General features: G+C 45.9%; 1 protein-coding gene across 4 annotated transcripts in view; it reads right to left on the reverse strand.

Moving 5' to 3' along the window:
* Positions 1-21,447, reverse strand: part of LOC121621913 (pleckstrin homology domain-containing family G member 1) — a 71,600-nt gene that overhangs the window by 9,979 nt on the left and 40,174 nt on the right. For all 4 annotated transcript variants that reach the window (XM_041958640.1, XM_041958638.1, XM_041958639.1 and 1 more), the window contains exons 2-5: positions 11,625-12,196; positions 6,370-6,470; positions 5,406-5,475; positions 655-701 (exon numbers count right to left, since the gene is read on the reverse strand). In XM_041958640.1, coding sequence (XP_041814574.1) covers positions 655-701; positions 5,406-5,475; positions 6,370-6,470; positions 11,625-12,047 — 641 coding nt within the window. In that variant the 5' untranslated portion in view covers positions 12,048-12,196. The remainder of the gene's footprint in view (positions 1-654; positions 702-5,405; positions 5,476-6,369; positions 6,471-11,624; positions 12,197-21,447) is intronic.

Genomic DNA, 21,447 nt, shown 5'->3' on the forward strand with positions numbered 1-21,447 from the left:
CCCTTCATGCCATTCTTATCATGTGCTGTGAAAGAAAAATGGTAGCCGCAGGAGAAGGTGTGTTTGGTAGGTGCAGTATGTCTTGGCATGAAGAATAGCCTCACGTTTCAGCCCATTTAATCACACACAACATGCGCACCCGCACACAAAAAAACTCCACATTATTCCTCCCAAGCGATCCACGCAGGTGTCCCATGGGACCACACTCGCACAAAGCTTAATAAAACATTAACAGCGTACGGTACGGTAAGGTGACAACCATAATACCCCATCTGTCAGTGTGTGCGCTGTAACTCTGTCAGTAGGCAGCGAATAAAAGAATGGAAGGGAAAAAAAGGAGCACGAAGGAGGGAGGGAGGGAGACCCTGAGGCACAACTGAAGGTAGACACTTTGACTCCTGCTGAGGTGGCTTCTATGGAGCACGTCAGTTTGTCAGGGAGGGAAAAAAGGTAATGCATTGATCCACGTGCACAATGGAGCCATGCGAGACGCTGGGAAGACGGTACATAGGGGTGAGATCAAGATAGGATGACGATGACAACGAGGAGATGGGTTTTGTGCACTGTAACACACACACACACACACACACGCACACTCGCGCACACACACTCTCACACACACACACACACACACACACACACACAGTGTCTTACCGTGGGTAGTTGGTGCAGTACTGAGTGTAAATGTGGAACTCTTCACTCTGTAAAACAAAACAAAGGTAAATAAGTTGATGCATTTCAGGACAGGAAGCAGAGAGTGAAGGGAAGGTGAGATGTAGTGACGGTACATGCAGGTGTGTCTATTTGTTCTTTTTCTATGTTTCCTTTTTATTCTTGCCGTCTGTAACAACTTAATTTCCCCAGCGCGGGATCAATAAAGTTTTATTTTATCTTGTCTCATGCAATACATCTGTACCACGTTTGTTTGTATGACGTATACTTTTCCCTGTAAAGCACTTTGTAATCCCTGGTTTTTGTAAGTGCTATATGACTAAACTTTATTATTACTAATCATATTTTTTCGTGCACTTACAGCTGAAAATGATCTGTTTTTTGTTGCTATTCCAGACTGCCATTGGTTTCCATTCACTTCTGCACGGTGAGAAAAAAAAGCAGACTGCTGACTGATCACAGCGAACATCAGGCCGACATTAGTTTTTGTCAGAGTCACTCTTACTTGTACTGCAGTTTAATTGCTTGATTGATTTGAGAAGTCGACAACAATGATCCTCTTTTAAAATTTAATGCTAACTTGTTGTTCTCAAAGCTGGATCACACAACCAAAACAAGTTCATAAATTCTAATCATATGAAAATGATTTGAACACAGTGGACGCCGGGAAAACAGAAAAATGTAAAACACGGCAGCACAGTTTGCAGAATGATTACTTGTAATATAAATGTGTATGATATATAAACATACAAAACTGCTGTTACTGTACAGCCCTTTAAAGGTTAAGGTTGTTTCTGCCGCCTTATCTTTGGTTGGTCTCTGTCTGCAGCAGCTCGGTGCCGTTTCGATGACCTATCGGTTCTTTCGTGTTTACGGCTCTGCACACTCTGAGCCCACAGACAAGGCAACCTCTCTCCTGTGCTAACCGCTACTAATTGAAAGTCAACCCTGTAGCTTATGATTAGCCTTTCGTCCTGGCCTTTAAGTCTCTGTTGATCCCAACAGCCCTGAGCGCTCGGATTAAATATCCCCTCATACTTCATTGCCGCCCCTTTAATTGAGACTTTTCCCACCTTGCATGCCTCCCTGAACATCAAAGACATGTGAGATGGCATGACTTATCAAAGCTAGACCTCTTTCTCTCTCACAAACTCCCTTTGCTCTCTTTTTCTCCTGATTTCTATTTCTCTGACACATTTATCCAGTCATCTCTACATCAACCTTTTATTGACATTCCTCTGATTTCACAATCTTGTGTTCGTCCTCTTCTCTTTAAGCTTTTCCGTTCTGGAGGCCTGGAGATGAACCCCTCACCGTTGCATAACTGCGTCTAATTGAACTCTATTTGTGTCCATAAACACTTGGGGGTCTCAGGATGTGGACAGCTAGCAGGAAGCGACATCATAAACACACAAGGCAGATGACAGAAGTTTGTCCTGGTGCATAATGTACGCACATACACACACACACACACACACGCATACACACACACACACACACACACACACACACACACACATACATACATACATACATACATACAAACAGAGCAATGTGGACATTCACACACATTTTCCAGCATGTGACTCATAGTAAACATACAGCATTGCTGTAGGTAAATATATATTCCTATTCAAGCCACAGCAAACAATTCAACCTACACAAACAGTGCATCCCACCAAAATGTACTGGACACACTCACACACACACACACACACACACACACACACACACACACACACACACACAACCGTGGGAACCATCCTAAATTGAAGAGCAGGGCTCTCCTCCTCGTCTCCAGCAGTCTGCCGCCACAGACCAGGCCTAAACACAACCAGATGTGCCACCATCGATTTCTGACAACACACACACCATCACGCTCCTAATACACACTCTTAATATCCGTCTGGACCGTGAGCAAGAGACCGCAAGATACGTAAATGCCTCTATGGAATACAAATTTGTGCAGAGCATGCATGTCTGCACATGCTCTTTGAACCCGACCATGGAACCAGCAGAGCCCGAAATAGCTCACATGCATAATACGCTTCCCTTTAAGAAATATACACAAGCTACGTCTGAATCATATAATCAGCATATCCAAATGCTGCATGTGAGCGTTCTGAACTAAGAGCTGGCTCCGATGCGTGATGGAAATCAAACGTATCCCTTTCCAGAGCATCGAGATACAAATGACAGAGAAGGATTTTTCTCTGAGCTGTGGCTTCTAATGACGACACAGTGAAGCTAAATTTAACAAAAAGTCAACGGCAAAGTCATAAATCAGCAGTTTCTGCTGCGATTCTGTCGAGACTGGACAGGTCACGGTGAGTCATCAGGTAAGCACTGTACTCGACAGCCAGGGGCGAAAAAAAAAAAAAAGCTTAAGATCTTGCTGTAATTGTGCCCTCTGTGTTCCAGTCAGCATGTAGCAACCCATAAAAAGCTTTAAAGGCTTACTCAACACATAGCGCAGGAACATGAGGATAGATAGCCAATTACCTGAGAGCGAGGAGGAGGAGATTTACAGCGACATCGCTCCTCTTCTTCAAACACTGTGCTGGGTTGTGATTTTTGGCTGCTCACACTAGAAATGTATTGTGTGTGTGTGTGTGTGTGCATTTCACAGCAGATAGTGAAAGAGAGGTTTTGTGGTTTTTCTGGGTCTTAGCAACCGTGACTAACCTTCAGCGATACAAAAGAACTCTGCTTACTATTCTTGTGACAACCCTTTTACCAGAAGTCAGCCTGGTGGTGAATGATGAAGCCACACACACACACACACACACATGCACAGGGATGTTCGACCTTGGATGTCTCAGTGTAAAGGGGGCATGATGGTCAGTGGTGACTAAATATTTCCAGGCGGTGGTCCGGCTGCAGACTCCATGCAGACCACATGCTCATGAACAAATCTATAGAAGCTAAAGACACTAAACACACAGTAACAGCTACTGTTTGTTCATCTCAACTACTTCTAATATGAATGTGATTAGATGCAGAGAATTTAATTATCCAGACTATTTAAGCTTAAGCTGATGTGTAGATTTCTGAGCATTTAAAGGACTTCTTCTGCCCCTTCCAAGCACAAGAGTGCACTTTCAGTCTCAACATGGACGAGGAGTCTTTAAAGTGCTCATGAGAACTGGGCGAACTCCATCTGCTGATGTGACTTAAAGCTCCAGAACAGCTACTCATGGACCCTGCGGTGAGGTTACTGTGCAACAAACTGCTCTTTCCAAAGTCGAGAATGAACTTTCAGTCTAAATGGAAACATGTTTTCATCAAGTGAACTTCAGGTTGTGCAATACTGGTTTGGTTGGATCTGTATGGGCTACAATAAATGCCTGTTTTCGGCTAAAACGAGGAAACTTTTAATGGTTTTAATGTGTAGTAAGAGCTGCACGAGAGAGAAGTTATGAGAGTCGGGAGGCTCCAGGGAGGGTGTGACTTGGACTTCCAGAGGTGTAGCCTTACTTTAAGCTGACGTTGACCCAATTTAACCGCTGGATAAAACACGCGTTTAAGACCATAAAGATGTTACAGTGTTTTCAAACGCTGCACTGGCTACAGAACAGAAATCAACAATAGGCCGCCTGTATTTCAGGTCGGGGGATTATCCGAGATCAGCCTCTTTTCTCGCGGAGGCCTCTTTGTAACTAACATGAATCAGCCGGTTGCGAGATGTCATCACGCTGGTTTGTTTATGGATCTCAGCTAATTATGCAGAGTGCTGCTGTGGGCTGCTATAAAACGGGTTTGTCTCAACAACAGCTGCTGTATTTAGGGAGTCTGTGACTCGATGGTCAGACAGTTGCTCTGTGGTATTGGGTGTAATTGCAGTCGGGCAGGGAGGGAATGTCAAGTGTTTTAGAGGAAGTGCAGGAATGCAGCACATTATCATGGGACATAATCATGCAATCGTTTCTTTTTAGGGGACAGACGGGCGAGGAGCATATAAGCGCTGAAACAGAGCAGTGGTACTAGCGTTGCTGAGTCCAGTTTTTCTTGATGAAGCCCTGCTATTATCCCCCTCCTGTAAAAAAAAGGTGATTATACATTTGGACGGTCCTTAAAATTCCTCTGGAGTTGTCATACCTCCCTGCCCTCCTGTTGCACTTAAACTGACATTCCAACCACCAAAAGCCTCAACAATACTTACAACAGCAGCTACAGTGAACTGCCTGACATGAGGCATCTTCACCTCATTTCTGTGAACTTATCTCTTATAACAGGGCATAGCCTCTTTCTCATTTCCTGTCAAACTCAACTGTGTGTGCGTGTGTGTGTGTGTGTGCGTGTGTGTTGGAACCAGCTGTTTGGACGAGTTTCAACAAGCAGAGAAGGAGTGTGTATGCCGGAGAGAGAGACAGTCAGTGGTGGAAGAAGTATCCTGAGCCTTGACTTAAGTAAAATACTCAATTATAAGTGCAAGTCCTGCCTTCAGAATCCCACTTAAGTGAAAGTACAACAGTAAAAGTCCTCACTAGGAGGAAAATGGTTGCTGTGACTGATATATTACTGTGATGTATGATTAGATTTTTAACACTGATGCGATAATGTATTGATATGATATGTATTGATTAGCAAATGATCACAAACTGTTTTATTCATGTTTTACACAGTAAATGTGAGTAAATGCACTTTGCTGCTTCCCACCACCAGAGACAGAGAGAGGGACGATGGGGAGAAAGTGGAGAAAAGAGGGGACTGTGGGGGGCGACCATCTTTACCTTGGATACGAAGCACTCTGCGATGGCCACAGGGTCAGCGTTGCACTTCTCCAGATCGTGAAGAAGGTCCCTGAAACAAACAGCGCTTAAAGAAATCAGTATTTGATGTGAAAATGTGCGCCCATAACTCCCCGTGCCCTTATCGCATATGTACCCTCTCTTTCTCTTCTCCGCTTGACACGCGAATACAAACTACTCTCCCACGATTTCTTGATTCAAACAGCGAATTTCAGGAGCAAGAGTCACCCTGGCTACAGGAATTAGGTCTAAGGGCACCAGGCTTGGAACAAATGAGAAACTTCCACGAATTCAAACAGGCATCTCCCGTGTGAATGTGTGTGTAAGTGCACAGCGTGGAAAAAAAAAAGGGTTATTGTTTCATGTCTGAAGCATGAGGTCACTGCGATCGCTTTAAACTGCTTTTATGCTTCCTTTTACAGGCCACCGGACCACCGTGGCTGATGCTCAACTGGCCATCTCGTCTGAATACACACACAGGAACACACAGCGGTGCCGGAGGACACAAATATGCAGACTGGGGCTTATAGACACACACCTCACTGCCAGACAACACCCTTCCCAGAAACCAACAGGTGGCTCAGCCCAGTTTCACTACTTGTTGCGCCTGAGAGAGTCCGGCGGTGCATTCATGTGTCTTTAGGGCAAGTCAAAGCTGAGTCTGCAGCCTTACAGCATGCTGACGCTGTTTTAGATGAACTCCTTGAAATGAAGACGCCTTATAATGAAATACTGAAGCTCCTTTATGTAGCAGTGTGAGGTCTGCCTGCTGCTCTCTCCTTCATTTTTTTAACTGCTCAAGAAATTTACCACGTCATGACTTGAAAGCCTCAAGAACATTCAGGCCAAAGTTGTAAAATTCACAGTCGTAACTGCGAAACTGATTTTTCGGATAGATCCGACCTGGTGCTTCATAAGGTGGAAGTGCCTGACGATTGAGTTGTACCTGTTGAAGTGGTAGATGTCCTGGATGTTGCCGAACAGCGAGCCCTTATCCTCAGAGCTCAAGGCCAGCCGGGACTGGTTACTGATGCACTCCAAGTAGTCCTGCAGAGAGAGAGAGTCACGTTAGAGCTACATGGCTGCCATTTTGATGGCCACCACTCTTGGCGCGCGCACACACACACACACACAGTTGAGTTTGACAGATCACTCACACTGTGACTCCCACGGACGTCACCCGAGCAGCTTTCAAAGCCCACTCCTCTCCTGGGCCTGCATGTCGATGTGTGAATAGTCCATTTTCAGAGCTGCTTATGTGACATTTCTTTTGTTTAACACTCAGAAATAAAGCATTAGAAGCATAATTTGGGGCTTTTTGTGAAGATTTCTGTCCAGCAAGCAAATGATGTTACAATGCTGGTCTACCAAGAAGCAGAATGAATCACAGCCACAAAGGAATGTGGACTTCTATAATGTTTTTGGATGATGCCTACAGTTTTGAAGCTCAATCCTCCGGCTGTAAGATATCATACAGGTACACAGCTCCTAAAGGAGGAAACATCCTCTTTGATAATGCACTTTTACTCCTCATTTGTCAGAGCCTTTCTGCCTTTTCTACGGTGTTTGGGATATATTAACTGGCAGTGTTAGCCCCGTTCAAGCAAAAACATCAAGTAAAACACTGTTGTTATATATGTTTTCAGCTCTAATTAGATTTAAAAACTAAAATTCAAAATATGCATTGGAAAACAGTGCTGCAGTGTACCTGTCAAAGCCAGGTATGATGTAGATAACAACAGCCAATTAGCGTAACGCACTGCCTTATCCCTGTATTGTTTTGTGTAAACAGCGTGATAAGAAAATAACAGGTAATCAGGTTTAGACGAATGCCGGGAAGCGCAGGTTGAAAAACAGGTATAAGTCCATGCAGGAGGGTTTCGCTCCCTCGTTTCTTATCACTGCCTCCATCACTGTCGTTAGTGAGGACTCTGGGTGATTAAACACCACCCTCAGGTCTCAGCCCGGCCTGCAGGAGGAAAGCGAGAGGTGGAGAGAGGGCGATGACTGTTTTAGCTGTGTCTCTGGCTGCTTCTTCTGCACGCTGCTCATGCTTGTTCAGTGTTCTGCAGCAGCCCTGAGAGTCTTTGTGAGCTCAGTAAGGCAGTAAAACCAAACCACTGTTGCGCCTACTGCTGCAGGCTGCTAGTAATTTAACAGGAACGTCTCTGCGCCCGTCTCTCCGCTCCTCCCCGCAAAGCGTCTTAAGCTCTGATGGCTGGCAACCTGACTACCAAAACACAGCCGCACAGGAAACCCCTCGAAACACCTGCACGCACTCATGTGCTCAAACATGAGCTCCATCATCAACGCAGCTGTATTTAAACTTGGACCCAGGAGCCAGTCTGGATCGGGGCTGAGGAGGCGGAAGCATCCTGGTGGCAGTTTTCAAATCAGACCGCAGCCTGCGACTGGGCAGGACAGACATTACAACACCGAGAAAAGTACCAGGCTGCCCTGAACGTGCACAAACACACACCCGCTCATCATTTCGGCACACGACGCTTGTGTGTTTTTTAAGAGGCCAAAGAGGAGAGGGAGACAGAGAGACGCTTCATTTCCAGTCTGCTGCCGCGGTTTCTCTTCCTGGTAATGTTTTATGTATTTAGTCATTATTACTATAATAGCTGAGCTGAGCAGTTCATTAAACCATGTTTGCTTTGGCGAGAGGAGGGATGTAAATAAGAGAGTAAATGATCTCAGCGAAAACAAAGACAGGGGAGAACATTCAAACTACGCAGGGAACGATCACTGACGTTTAGGGTTATACAACAGCACGATTTTGGTTATAAGGGTTTGAATTATGCAATCGGAGGTTGTTCTGTTGACTATCAGAGGTAATGTGATGCTTTGTTAGGGGTCATGGAGCTGACCCGGCCTGACCCGATCACTCATCGCCAAGGCCTGACTGAGCTCAACAATGGGAAGCGTTCAGATACACACACACACACCTTAAGGTACACTCCCTACTAAGCATCAGACATGACATGTACAAACCTGATACTTTCTCTTGTTAACCATTAACCTCCTCAAGTACACGCTCTTTTCCTCCACACCAAACACATCCCTCACTCCGCACCGGAGTAGGAAGTCATTCCTCCACACAATCCAAATCTCAGCGCTTTAAATGTTTCTGCAGGCCGAGCGATGTTCCCAGTATGTTTCCACACTCCTGGTCAACTTCAAATGGCCTGGCGAAGCGCTCCAGGTCTCAGAGCCGAAAAAAAGAAGAAGAGGAGGAGGAGGAGGAGGGAAAGAAAGACGAGAGCTTTGTCTTTGAGGTTGTTTGTGGATAATGGATCGGCCTCATTAAGCGCACTGATCGAGCCACGGAAGGGCGATCACGCAGAGCTAACAAACACCACACGAGTCGGGCACGCCGGCGCTCAGAGCTCAGGGCACTGCAGCTTAAGAAAAACATCTTTACCAATTTGCGTACACGGCTTTTAGAAGGAAACGCCACAAAGAGAGGAAAGGCAACCAAACAGAGAAATGCCACAAACTGCACAGAACACAATGGAAATTTGTTACAAAACATCAGTTTCCAGGGACACTAAACATAGCACGGGTTGTCATCACTTTTTAGTGTCCCCTGGAAACGTCTGCTGTTAATTATGTTTCTGCTCTGTGCGATTTGGATGCATTTTCCGTCTTTGGCTCTCTCTCTGTATTTATTTGTGTTGGATTGTGTTTTCTGTATTTGCTGCATATTTGTGCATACACTGAGCTATCATGTCTGCCCTGAAAATGCATTCATTCTTGCACCAACTGATGAACGCTGTGATGGCTAAAAATGCACTGCAAGTAATCTCTCTTCACACACACACACAGCTCACACACAGGCAGGCAGAGCACGAGCGCGCGCGTGGACCGCAACGCTGCCGCTGACAGATGAAACACAGGTGAGCCCAGGGGAGTCTGGGTAAATATTTGTGTTAAGGCCGTCACACCCTCGTCTCTCGCAGGAAGCAGCCCGGGCAAAGGGATTACTGAAACGGGGGTTGCAGGACCAGCTCGTGCAGGACAGCGCTGATAATAGATGGGTCGCCGCTGCGCTCGTGCTGTCCGGCAGCTTTCCTCCGTGTCGGTAAACTGTCGTGTTAAAAGCTCTGCTCATACAGATACAATCAGTGCAATCCATCCACTGTGCACTCACTGGAACTGTCATTAAAAGGGCGAAGAAAGGCTAAATGCATGTGTTTTCTTCCAAAGTACTGGTGAAGAATTAGCTGCCATGTAAGTGTGGTCCTCCAGGGCTGGGTGGTCTGCTTCTCTAATGGGAGTAGGTGGTCCGCAGTGTAGAGGCAGTAGAGGGTTATTAAGCACAGCTCCTGAGCTCTGTTCAGTGTTTTCCTAACCTACTTGGACATTGTTATCTCAGTGCTAAATCCCTCTACCTACCTTCCTTTCTCTGTCCCGCTTTTCCTCACCTCTGCGGCCTGAAGAGGGGAGGAAAGGAAAGAGGACTAGGAGAGGGTGGAACATCGATCAGGGGTGACAAGCCAAAACCACAAAACCTAAACCTCACTCCCCCTGCTTACCCCGTCTCTTGGGAATATGAGTTTCCTGCTCTCTTTTGACAACAGCTATTCCCCGAATGAACCTTTTTAACCCTAAACAATACACACATACATACACACAACACACACACATACACTGGCCCACTGGTGGGGGAGGAAGCGCCGTTTAGATGGAGGTTACAGGAAAAGGTGGGCAAAGCTCCAACACGTGCATGCTCATACACACACATGCAAAATCGGAAAATTTCCATATAAACATCTTATCATTTCACAGAATAAATTCAAACTGAGCTACAGAATGCAAATGCAAAACACGCATCACATGTGTGCGCCACATTGGAGCACAGACGAATTTTAGGTTGTATGGAAAACTGAAAGGAGCTGAACAGAGAAACAAAGAGAAGGGAAAGAGAGAGGAGAGCAACCTTTGATACAAACCACTACACCCAATCCTTAACAAAGCCACTAAAGCACTGACTAGAGGCTCTGTGTGTCCTTGCAGTTCAAAGCCAACCTCACAAAAAGAGCGTATTTATCTGTGTGTGTGCATACAGTATTGTGTGTGTGTGTGTGTGTGTGCTTAAAAAAAACATCTAAAGTTTTGAATGTGGGCCTGTGCCTGCAGCACAAAGGCACTGGTGTCGTGTAACTCGGCCAAACTCCGCCTGCGAGCGCAGGTGACCTTATTGTACTGGAGGCTCCCAGCAGCAGGCAACGAGCGGCGGGTGTCACGTGCGTGAGGAAAACCACAAAGGCCGAAAGGATGTGTGTTATCTGGTGATTTAAAGGCCTGTATTCCTCCTGAAGAGATCAAGGTCAAGCAGGCGCTGGACTGCGGGGCATTTAGCCGGGTCAGCTGGGAAACATTTCAGTTCCACCTTTTTGTTTTTCCACTTGAGAAAGTTTGGATCCTCAAGTTTTAAAACATGCCCCAATTTCAAGTTCTGTCTATTCATGACTCCTGTTCAGTGACTTCTGTCTATTCATGACTCCTAATAGCTTGCCGTGATCGTATAGTGGTTGGTACTCTGCGTTGTGGCCGCAGCAACCCTGGTTCGAATCCGGGTCACGGCAGGGTTAAATCCCTGACATGGTTTGGGAGGAAACTTTTACCAAAATGCGGTTCCTCCTTACCATCTCCACTTGTGACCTCTTACAAAAAATGTTCGGTCAAGACACAACAAAGATAAAATTATTTTGTATTTCACTAAAAAAAGTAAAGATGACAGAAAAGTCCAAAAAATAATTTCAGGAAAGGAGAAATTTTACCATCAGTCATCTCCGGACCCCTTAGGTTTAGCTTGTGACCCTTTTAAGGAGGTTGGAAACCAGGGGACTAAGCAGCTCCACCTGAACAGGTGCTATTTCACTGCTTGACATGTTGATCCTTAAGGTAAATATTGATCATAATGTACTTTTACTCAAGTAACGTTTTGAATGTAGGAAACTGACTATCAGCATCAACTTCACTCTCACATCCTGGGTGAAAACTGAAAAGTCACATTTGGAGCTGATACAATCTGCGAGAGCAAATTTGTTCAAGGCCTCCCTCAGTGTTTGATGTGCTGCCAAATGTCTTCAATACCTCTGAAGTCCTGCCAATATGTCGGATCCCTCTGCTTCCAATTTCCTCCGCAGGTTGAGTTTTGTTAGCATATTATGGCGGTTGAGTGGTTCTTACCTCTACAATGCTTCGCAGGTCCTGGACGTAGGTCCTTTCTGTGTCCAGTATCTCCTGCACCACCCGGTCCACATACGTCCTGGGTCCCTGCACCTGACCCGTTCGCTCTCCTGCATCTGGTCCCAGCTCAGGCTCTGAATGTTCTGTCAGTGTCTGCACACTGCCCTGTCTCCCCTGTCCCCTCCCTGTGTCCACCCTGCCATCATTTCTGTCATCTTCCTCCCGGCATCCCAGCTGCCGGGCCGGGACCAGTTCCAACCGAATCGCCCCGGAGTCCCTGTCTGAGGTCACCGGGTTACAGTGGGGGGCAGTAACAAGGGTGGAGCGGCTGCCCAGCGAGCAGTGACTGTCCCGGGACGAAGCGGAGGAAGAGGTGGAGCTGTAGCTGATCGGCCTTTCGGCGCTGTCGGGCGAGGAGTCCATGCTGAGGGCGGAGCAGTAGCGCGAGGAGGCGTGGCGGAAGGCCGGGTTGCGGAGGCAGCGGGCCGGTATGTCAACGGAGCTCAGGACTGAGCCGGAGTCCGGGACTTCAGGAAGAGGAGGCAACGCATCAGGCAGGTAGTTATAATCATCTAGAGCGGAAAAGGAGGGAAAGGAAGAGATTTTATTTCAAATTAGAATTCTGCTTCTTTTGATTTTAAGTTTCAGTTCATGTTTCATTTATAAGAACCTTTTCAGACCACAAACGGAACACATACACACACACACTAGCTTCCTCATTTAATTCAATGAAGGCACTGCCTCGTGAGGCTGCAGAGGGATCCAGCAAAATATCTTGCACCACTGGTCTGATCTGCTTCTACAGTCTGGGCTCAAAGTTGCCTAAACAGCCGTCTTGGCGATTATATATATTTTCAAACTGGACTTCCTGGTTTGCACTTCCTCCTCTAGCTGCAGCAACACGCCCACACCAATGCAGCCCCTTGCATTGTTGTACTGTAGTGCTATTGTTGGTTTCGAATGTCCCCTAAACAATGCCTTTGCATTTCTAAATACATGGTTGTCACATAAATCATGACGCCTGGGTATAATTACTGCAAACAAATAAGACCACGGTCTAGACAATCGCGATCTCTAATACATGCCAACATTGGAAGTGCTGTCCTCATGTTGCTAAATAAATGGTTGCGTATACAGTTCATGTTGTTGCTGTCTGTCAGTGATGTTGCCACTTGTTTTGGGGCCTTTCGCATCTGCCTTTGCAAGAAACTATCAAAGTTTGAGCTTTGTTAAAACCAGAACAGTGCACTCCCTGTGTCCTTAGACTCTCAATTTGGATAAGAAAAGCATGAGCATATAAGCTGAAATGTGAATTAAACTGTAAGTGTCCTAATGATTTACTGATGCTGGAAAGTCACACACAGAGCCGTTAACACTCGAATCAAATGCAAACGTTGGACAGGCACTGACTCTGTACTTCCCTCTCTCAAACGAAGTGCTAAAAAGACTGACTGTGCGTAACGTCTAACACTTACAATACCACTTTCATATGGTCTTAACAGTCTATCTGTTTAGCATCCCAATTCCTGACATTCCGGCTGACCACAGCCGGACTGACCACCAGCCGTACGAGGACCACTAGCCCTCCCAGATCTGAAACGTTTCATGTGGAAGGAGCTGAAGAGTGAGAGAAAACACACACAAAAAACACACACAAAGACCAGAAGCAAAAACGTTTCATTTCTTATTTGGTAAATGCATGTGTGTGTGTGTGTGTGTGTGCGTGTGTGTGTGTGTGTGTGTGTGTGTGTGTGTGTGTGTGTGTGAGCGAGACAGAGAAAGAGGTCGAGTTTAATGACAAGATTAACAGTGTAATGCTGAGAACACTCAGCAACACACACCGAGGCAATGAATGAAAGCCCTTTTTCAAGAGACAAGCTTGTGCGTTTGTGTGTGTGTGCAACTGCAGGAGTCTATCTGGCATCACGCCGGTGCCAAACTGGCTCACAACCTCGCGTCTGTGGAGAGATCCGTTAAGATATGATTACCGGCTCCCAAGGCCCCGCTGCCAGGCCAGCTGAGGCGAAACCACACATGCAGCGTATCAAACAGAAGCCTTCCAAGTTTCCCTCCTCGTTTTCCAAGGCCTCGCTTCATAGAGAGGCTAAAGTCCGAGGGAAGAACAAGCAGAGGGGAGGACGACATGAGAGAGACTCATACCAGCTCAGTGGGAGCTCGACACCAGTCTCGACCATCAAAGCTCGATACACCAGTGACCCGGCAGCTCCAGTGTTGTGGCAACACTGGGATCCAATGCCCTGCAGGACGGTGTCGCTCTTTTACCAGCAGCACCGGTTCAGCTTAAACCCGTCTCACATCAAAGCATCGAAGATCACAGACTCGCATTCAGAAACATGAAACGTGAACCTGGGAACAAGCACAAAGAATCCCGGTACACAGCCACTCTCTCACCTTTCAAACAGGTACCTTGGAGGTCTTTTTGCCATGGTGACACCTCTTTTGAGAGCACTTTAGCAGCAAGCGTGCCTGTTAGACTGGTCTGTGATGGAAAGATCACAGGTCTGATTCTGTCAAACTGCGTCTGTACTGACACCAGGTTAAGAAACTTCATAGTTTTTGGCAGCATTAGGCAGAAGAACAAGTTTTAACTTCACATTTGACATATTATCATCCTGTAAATCTGTTATGGGGAACTTGTTAGCATATATTGCCTTTTTACGCATGCGGCAGAAATATTAGCGTTCACTTGGATTGTGTTTCTGATCTCCTGATTGTTAAAGAAACAATTTAACAGGAGAGTTTGATGAGACATTTGATACCACTGTGTTTAGCTTACCTTAGCATGAAGATGGAAGCAGAGGGGAAAAGCTACCATGATTCTGTCCAAAAATATGTCTACTAATACCTGCTAAGCTCACTACTTAACATGTCGCATCTTGTTTGTTTAATCCGTACACAAACCGAACTGTAACAACAACAAGCTGTGGTTGTGCAGGGAGTTATGGGCTGGAACTGTCTATTTACTGAGCTTTAGAGGTGCACGTAGGTGTATTTTTGAACTTTGGTTAGGTCTATGCTAAGCTAGGTGTATTAAGCAGACACTGAACTCATCACAGCTCTTACTCTCTACGAGAAAGCAAATGAGCACATTTCCCAAACGTCAAGTCAATTCTTTAAAAGTACAATATCCACTCTCCTTTTAGCTCTGTTTTGTTCTCCACCACCTCCTGATGGGAATATCTGGGGGTTTAACTGCTAAATGATCCACTTTCTTACCTACCTAGTTGCTGACTTTGTCTATTTGCTATTTGATGCTGGGAGACTAGCACGCAGCTGGTTCATCAGAACTTTTTTGCTGCCTGTTGCATCTGGGAAAAAAAGCAGTATGCAAACCAACCAAAACAATTAGCTAAATGAGCTAAAAGAGGCTTAAAAGACCTGTAAAGATGAGGGCTCTGCATGTTGGGTGATAATCCTTTGTGGTATTTGTCACTATGAGTGACACCTGTCACACTGTAGTCTTTGATCAAAATGTCGATTAGTGCTGCGTTATACAGGGTCTCAAGTCCGTCCCGCTTCACTGAACCATAACGTACGTGTTATTCACAGCAATTTAAAATGAAGTCAGTTCCTGGTCGCATTGTTTCTCCGAAGAAAACCGAAACATTTTGAAATCCACTCAATCTCAAAAACAAGCATGAAGGGAGAGTCTGATGCGCTGAATCACAGCTTTCACAAGTTTTAATTTCGCTCCGCTGCCTTGCCAAGAAAAGCAGGAAGGAACTGGAGCGTCCAAAAAAACTGGGGTGGCATGAAAACTGTATTTTCCTCAGACAAGTTTGGAGCTGATTCATCGTGCGTGCGTGTGTCCATCCAAATGTTTGCACTCCTGAGCCTGACCCACTTTTTAACAATCACGGACCAGACAGGAGAAGGAATCTGGTGGGCGCAACACAACACACACACACATAAACTCACAGCCTTGGCTTTTCGATAAGCGACACACTGAATTCAAATTAGCGAACACAATGCACAAAGGGTTATGTCATATGACATACCATGACATTAACAGGTACTGACCCTTAGACAGATCTATGATATATACTTCCTTATTGCAGTGGGTGAAAATCTATGCCGTGTGTGTACATTTCACACAAAATGCATTAAGTTTATCACTGCAAAGATAACACTCACTGAGCTAATAACTTAATGGTCCTCACGTCAGCTATTGCGGTTAGATACGCAGAGTGTGCACATGTGCGACCTGCACACACACACACACACACACACACACACACACACACACACAAAAACATACAAGGATAGCAAATACAGAGAAGCCATGTGTTTCCGTTTGCAGTGAAACCCAAACATCTTTGACAGAGATTGCTCCATCTTGTGTTTGCCCAGCCCCTCCTTCCCACCTTCCAGCTTCATGTTTGGGGCACACCCTGGCCGTTTCCTGGGTGAACTGGCTCTCTCTCTCTCTCTCTCTCTCTCTCACACACACACACACACACACACACTGACAGAGAGAGAGAGAGAAAAAAGAGAGCAAAGATGGCCAAGCTTTAGTTACCTCCTGTCCAGATTATGTTCAACCTGATCCTTGTAAATGATCTCTAATTATGGTCCTAAGCATGCAGGTTGGGACTGTTTCTCCTCTGTGTGTGTGTTTGTTGTGTGTGTGTGTCCGTGCATGCGGGGATTAGGATAGTGTGTGAGGGCTGCGTTTCCTGCCAGCCTACAGAGGCAGTGAATCAGCGAGTGCCTGAACAACCTGGCTTCAATCTCTGCCCTTCATCTAACTCGAAAAAGACAAAGAGCCGGGGCACTTTCGTATTCAGCCAAGTTTAATATGTTGAATGTCTGGCTAGTCTGGGAGGCAAACAGCGAGAGCCGGGAGGAACCAGACTGAAGACTGAGCAGACAATGCACACAGAGGGTACAAAACACTGGTAAAACACTCAGAGTGACGTGTGGTGTTTAACCCTGTAGCATAGTGTAGAACTTCTCACAAGTAATCAGCTCTTCTAATGCATTTTTCTATAGAAATATATAAATGTATATGAGTTTATTCTGATTTTTAAAAAATTTAAAGAAGTTGGTACAAGGAAAAACATCTTTAAGGGACCATCCAAAGTACAAACACTTAAATCCTCAAATACTTTCATGTACGTTTTCAGCAGCTCATCTGGATTATATCTACAGTACTTGTCTTCACTTTTTGATTGTTGGAAGCACTTTCAGAGCGGAAGACAACCTCATTTATGCTAAAAGGAAAATGTTAAGATTGAAACTGAAAGATTGAAATTCATAACCTAAAAAAAAAAACAACGTAGTAGCTGTTCTGGAGCTTTTGATCATATCACAAAATCTTCCTTGGCAGATGAAGTTGCCCTGTTGTGTGCCAATTAGCCACTTTATAGACCTTGTGGTGAGACTGTTTTGCCAAATAAGAGAACTGCCCATTTAACTTGACATTATTAGTCATGCTAATGAAGATGCAAATATAGCCAAAAATTAATTAGCAAAATGCTTGCATGTCAATCTGGATTGACTGAACCATCAAACCACTCTATTCAGGGTCATGTTCATTTACACAAGCTGCCACAGCTCAGACCCGAGTACTTCCCTGCATCGATGCCGTCAGTCTCGAGCCTCTCTACCTGTCCGGCCAGGTTTAATGACTCACGCTACACTTAACCCGTCCACTTCAGCCGCACGCTTTATGGTCACCTGAAGTGCTCTTTATTCTGGAGTGGTCAGCAAACAGCTGTGAGCACCCTCGTCCCTTTACGGCCCTGATGAGCCTCACAAGTGCTCCAACAGCACGAATCGCTGGCGGCATGCGAACATCCTCCGTCGACATTCAAACCAAAATATTTCAGAGTACTATGTCATATGCAGATTTTGGAAACGGAGCAGCTGCAAAAAAAAAATTCCCTGTGTGTATTTTAAGTTGCGTGGCATCCCTAATCATTGGGTTTAAAACAAGTGTAATAAACTGACAATGTGCAGTGTGCCGGTTCCAGCAACAAAGGCTACACGCAACTGCCCGGGAGTATCCCTGAGCAATAAAACACCGCCCCAGCACAATCAAAGGGGGGACATCGCACTGAAAAGACGGGAAAATACCCACGTGGTTTGGCTCGCTCTACCGGCTCACATTAGATTTGGCTGAACTTTGAAGGCGTTCTTGCACAGAGCGAGGGCTGTGTCGTGCAAGAGAGGGAACTGCTCAGGGTCAGTCTGAGGAGGATGAGCGACTACAGTGACCAACAAAGGTGGATGATGCACATATTTAGTAAGATGCAACAGTATGTATTACAAACATGAATTCATTTCATGATGGTCTTTGACACCTGAATTTGCCCCTTTGACCAACTTCTGTTCGTCTTGACACTGCTGAGACTGAGGCAATAAAAAGAACCAGAGGGGCTACAATGAAGGACGCTGTTTTACACCATCCAATTTAAAATAACTCCACTCTGCTGAATGAGAAGCAATGCCAGTGGAGCTTTCCTTCCAACAAAACCAACCGCTGTATAATCCACTCCATCACCGGGCCTCCAAACCACTTATTTCGTGAGGATGTACAAATGAAATTCACTGTGACCCTTGCTGGTGTGAGCGGGCATTAAGAAGGAGACGGGGGTGAAGGCAGAAAAAGAGAGACATCATCGTTTCCAGCATGACGTCAGTGAGGAGAGACGAGGACGACAGGCCACGAACCACCGTCCTCTTCTGTCCATCCACTTGCTCTCTCACTCCTTTTCTATTAATGTTGCACCGCATTCCAGCTTTGATTCCTGCCACTCCTTCTTCCCCTCTTCCTATTATACATTCAAACTCGGTATATGTGCGGCGGGTCGTAAAGTAGACCATCCCACTCCAAGCATATACTTTACCATGTAAAAATACTCATTGACCGGCCTGTGTGTATGGCTACGGACCACCAGGCTCTCATACTTGCATTCAGAGCACATGTGTACATCGTAGCTCTCCTTATCCACACTCAAATTACTGAGTCTCATCTGAAGGGAACATCAAAGAGGACATCACAGCCGGCATTGTGTGTCCTTACGTTTTGATCACATACACAATACTTTGTTACCTGAAAATAAGACTTTGTGGGCATGTTTTAGTTAAAACTTAAAACTCGACTCAGGGTGCTTGGCATGGTGCTCAGATTGTCCTGAGGAGAAAGTTGAATAGAAACTTGAACTGAAAAATTTGCACAAATTAATACAAAAAGAAAGCAGAGACACAGGATAAGAAATAGTGGCAGGAAATGCTGTGTTTTAAAATATCTTTTAAAGTGCATGTAAAGGAAGTAAAATATAAAGACATGATTTGCATCGCGGAAAAGGACGAGCTGGACTTTGTCTCTTCAGGTGCAATGATTGAAGTTTGGCGTGTCGGCACAACAGGTACAAAGATGTATGTTTTTTGTTGAATTACTGCTCTAAAAAGCACAAATTAGGTATATGTATAACATGTATATATAGATGGATATCTGGTCAGCTGCGAGCAGGAAGAAGACATTTAAGACAACATTCACAGGTGTCGAGTCTGCTGAACAGCTAGTCGTCAACATCACAAGCACAGCTACTTCGAATGAATAAAACAGCTATAATATTTCTCTGGAAAGGACCCAAAATCTGAGCAAAAAGAAGACGTTGTCCTGACATGACCTGACCACACACTTCGTCCGACTCACGGATCCTTTAATCAACCTTGTTTGTCCGTGTGTGTTCTTGTTTATGTTCCAACAGGCGTACCAGATGGCACCCGAGTTCAATGCCATGCAGCTTGTCGCTGACTTCACAGTCCTGGTGCATTTAAAACGTAACCGAGTCCAGAGGTTGTTTTGAAGGCGAGGACAAGAGTTAGACTGCTTTCACGCAGTCGGAAGTCAAAGCATTTCGAGCTTTGCAACACGCAAACGAGAGGACACAATGGGGAAACGTGGCGAGGACATGTGTGACCGTGAGAGAGAGTGAGAAATGAGGAGGAGAGGACCCAAAGGAATGAAAGTAGTAGGAAGAGATGAGAAGAGAGGCCAAAGGTCAAACACCACCCACTCCCTTTGCTTTTTCTCTTCTCCATTTCCCACTCGCCGGGTCCCATTTTTAATCCCGCCTTTTGTGGCTCTTAAATCCCTTAAAAGTTCTCTCTATCTCACCCCAATCTGCCAGATTCTCCCAGCACCTTCGCCTCTCACAGCATCAAACTCAAACTCGTTAGCTCCCTGCCGGCTGAGCAGAGAGACGGCGGCACAAGGAAGCATCCGAGCCCACGCTGTCTGTTTAGTTACGGCCTCGCATCCTCCGCCGCGTCCACTTAAGGTCAGCCTCTCCGTTTGTGATAGAGACGCAGGCTTGATCTCAACTGACGCTAAGGACCTTAAAGTGTCACTCAGGATTTCACAGCGCAGCCGAACGACTGCAGAGGAGCAGAGGCGGAGGAAGAAGAGAGAGGGCAGAGGTGGTGGAGGCAGAGAGAGGCCAAGGGTTTGAGACAGGAGGAGGGGTTTCCATGAGCAACTTATCACCCGGACCAACAAAGGACTGCGCAGGCCGGGACACACACTATAACGCAGATGTGTCCGCGGCTGGACGGAGACAGTGGAGAAGAAGTAAATAAGCCTTCCTTCTTTACCGCGTTGGCTCGAGACAGTATTTCAACGCGTCAACACTGGTAAAAGACAGAAGTTTGAACTCGATGTGCGACTTAATAGACTCCTGTGGCTTTCATTGCCCCACAAAACAAGCTTAAAGTAAACACGCACACACAGCTGGGAGGCTAATTGGAGACAAATGTTTTTTTTCTCGCGATAAAGTAAAACCAAGCTGCTCATTTATACACACAGATTAACACCCTCTTATCTCCAGGTTGTGTTTATGGGATGTGAGTTAAAGCCCCTGGTAAAGATTCTCCGTTCGTCCGTCGTCAACCCTGCGACAGCGCCGGTGCTCAGCTTGCGTGGGAAGAAATGCCCACTCGCAAACTTACACCTCTCTATTTTCAGACACACACACACACACTCTCACACCCACCCTCGGGACACCCGTGCGACCCCTTCCTGCACACACCCTGGCCCTCCCTCCCAGCGTGACACACTAGCCTCATTCTCTGGATTTCAGGCCCGAGAAAACGCTCGCCGCTGGACTCCGCAACGGTCGCTCTCTGCGAAGTCTTAAAGCTCCACACACACACACACACACACACACACACACACACACACACACACACACACACACACACACACTTTGGAAAACTATTGATTTGTTTGCTATATTAGGCATATTGCTCCAAAGGGACCCTGCTCTCCCCTCCACAGGGCTGCAGCTCCTCGCACGTGAGTGCTCAGGATGGGGGGCAGATGTCCTCCACCTCCACAGAGGACTGGCCTAGCAGGGTGGGAGGAGGAGGACGGAGGGGTCCATTGTCTCCAGCACCTCTAAACCAAAGAGTTTGCTCTAAACAGTAATTATTCCCCCCCTCCTCTTCTCTGCTCTCCTCTATCCCCATTTGTAGCCTCCCCCCAACTGCTGCCCTCAAGGCTCTAATTTGGGTCACCGGCTGCAGAATGGCATCTCAACACTCCTCAAACCTACACCCAGCAAGAGGACACTGGCACATGTGCTGGCCCTCAGAGATGCGGGATAGAAAACAAAAGCAGAACAGAGCTAAAAGTCTATTTTGCTTGTTGTTTTCTTGAATTTATTTGTGATCATGTGCAAAAACATGAGTTTCCCCTGAGCAGATAAACAGAAAAAGCAAGTTTTTTTTTGTTTTCTGCAGCACCTGCTTTTAAATTACATCTCTAACTATCGACAAAGTCAAATTTATAACT

This window comes from Chelmon rostratus, chromosome 18, assembly GCF_017976325.1.
Source record: "Chelmon rostratus isolate fCheRos1 chromosome 18, fCheRos1.pri, whole genome shotgun sequence".
Lineage (NCBI taxonomy): Eukaryota > Metazoa > Chordata > Actinopteri > Chaetodontiformes > Chaetodontidae > Chelmon > Chelmon rostratus.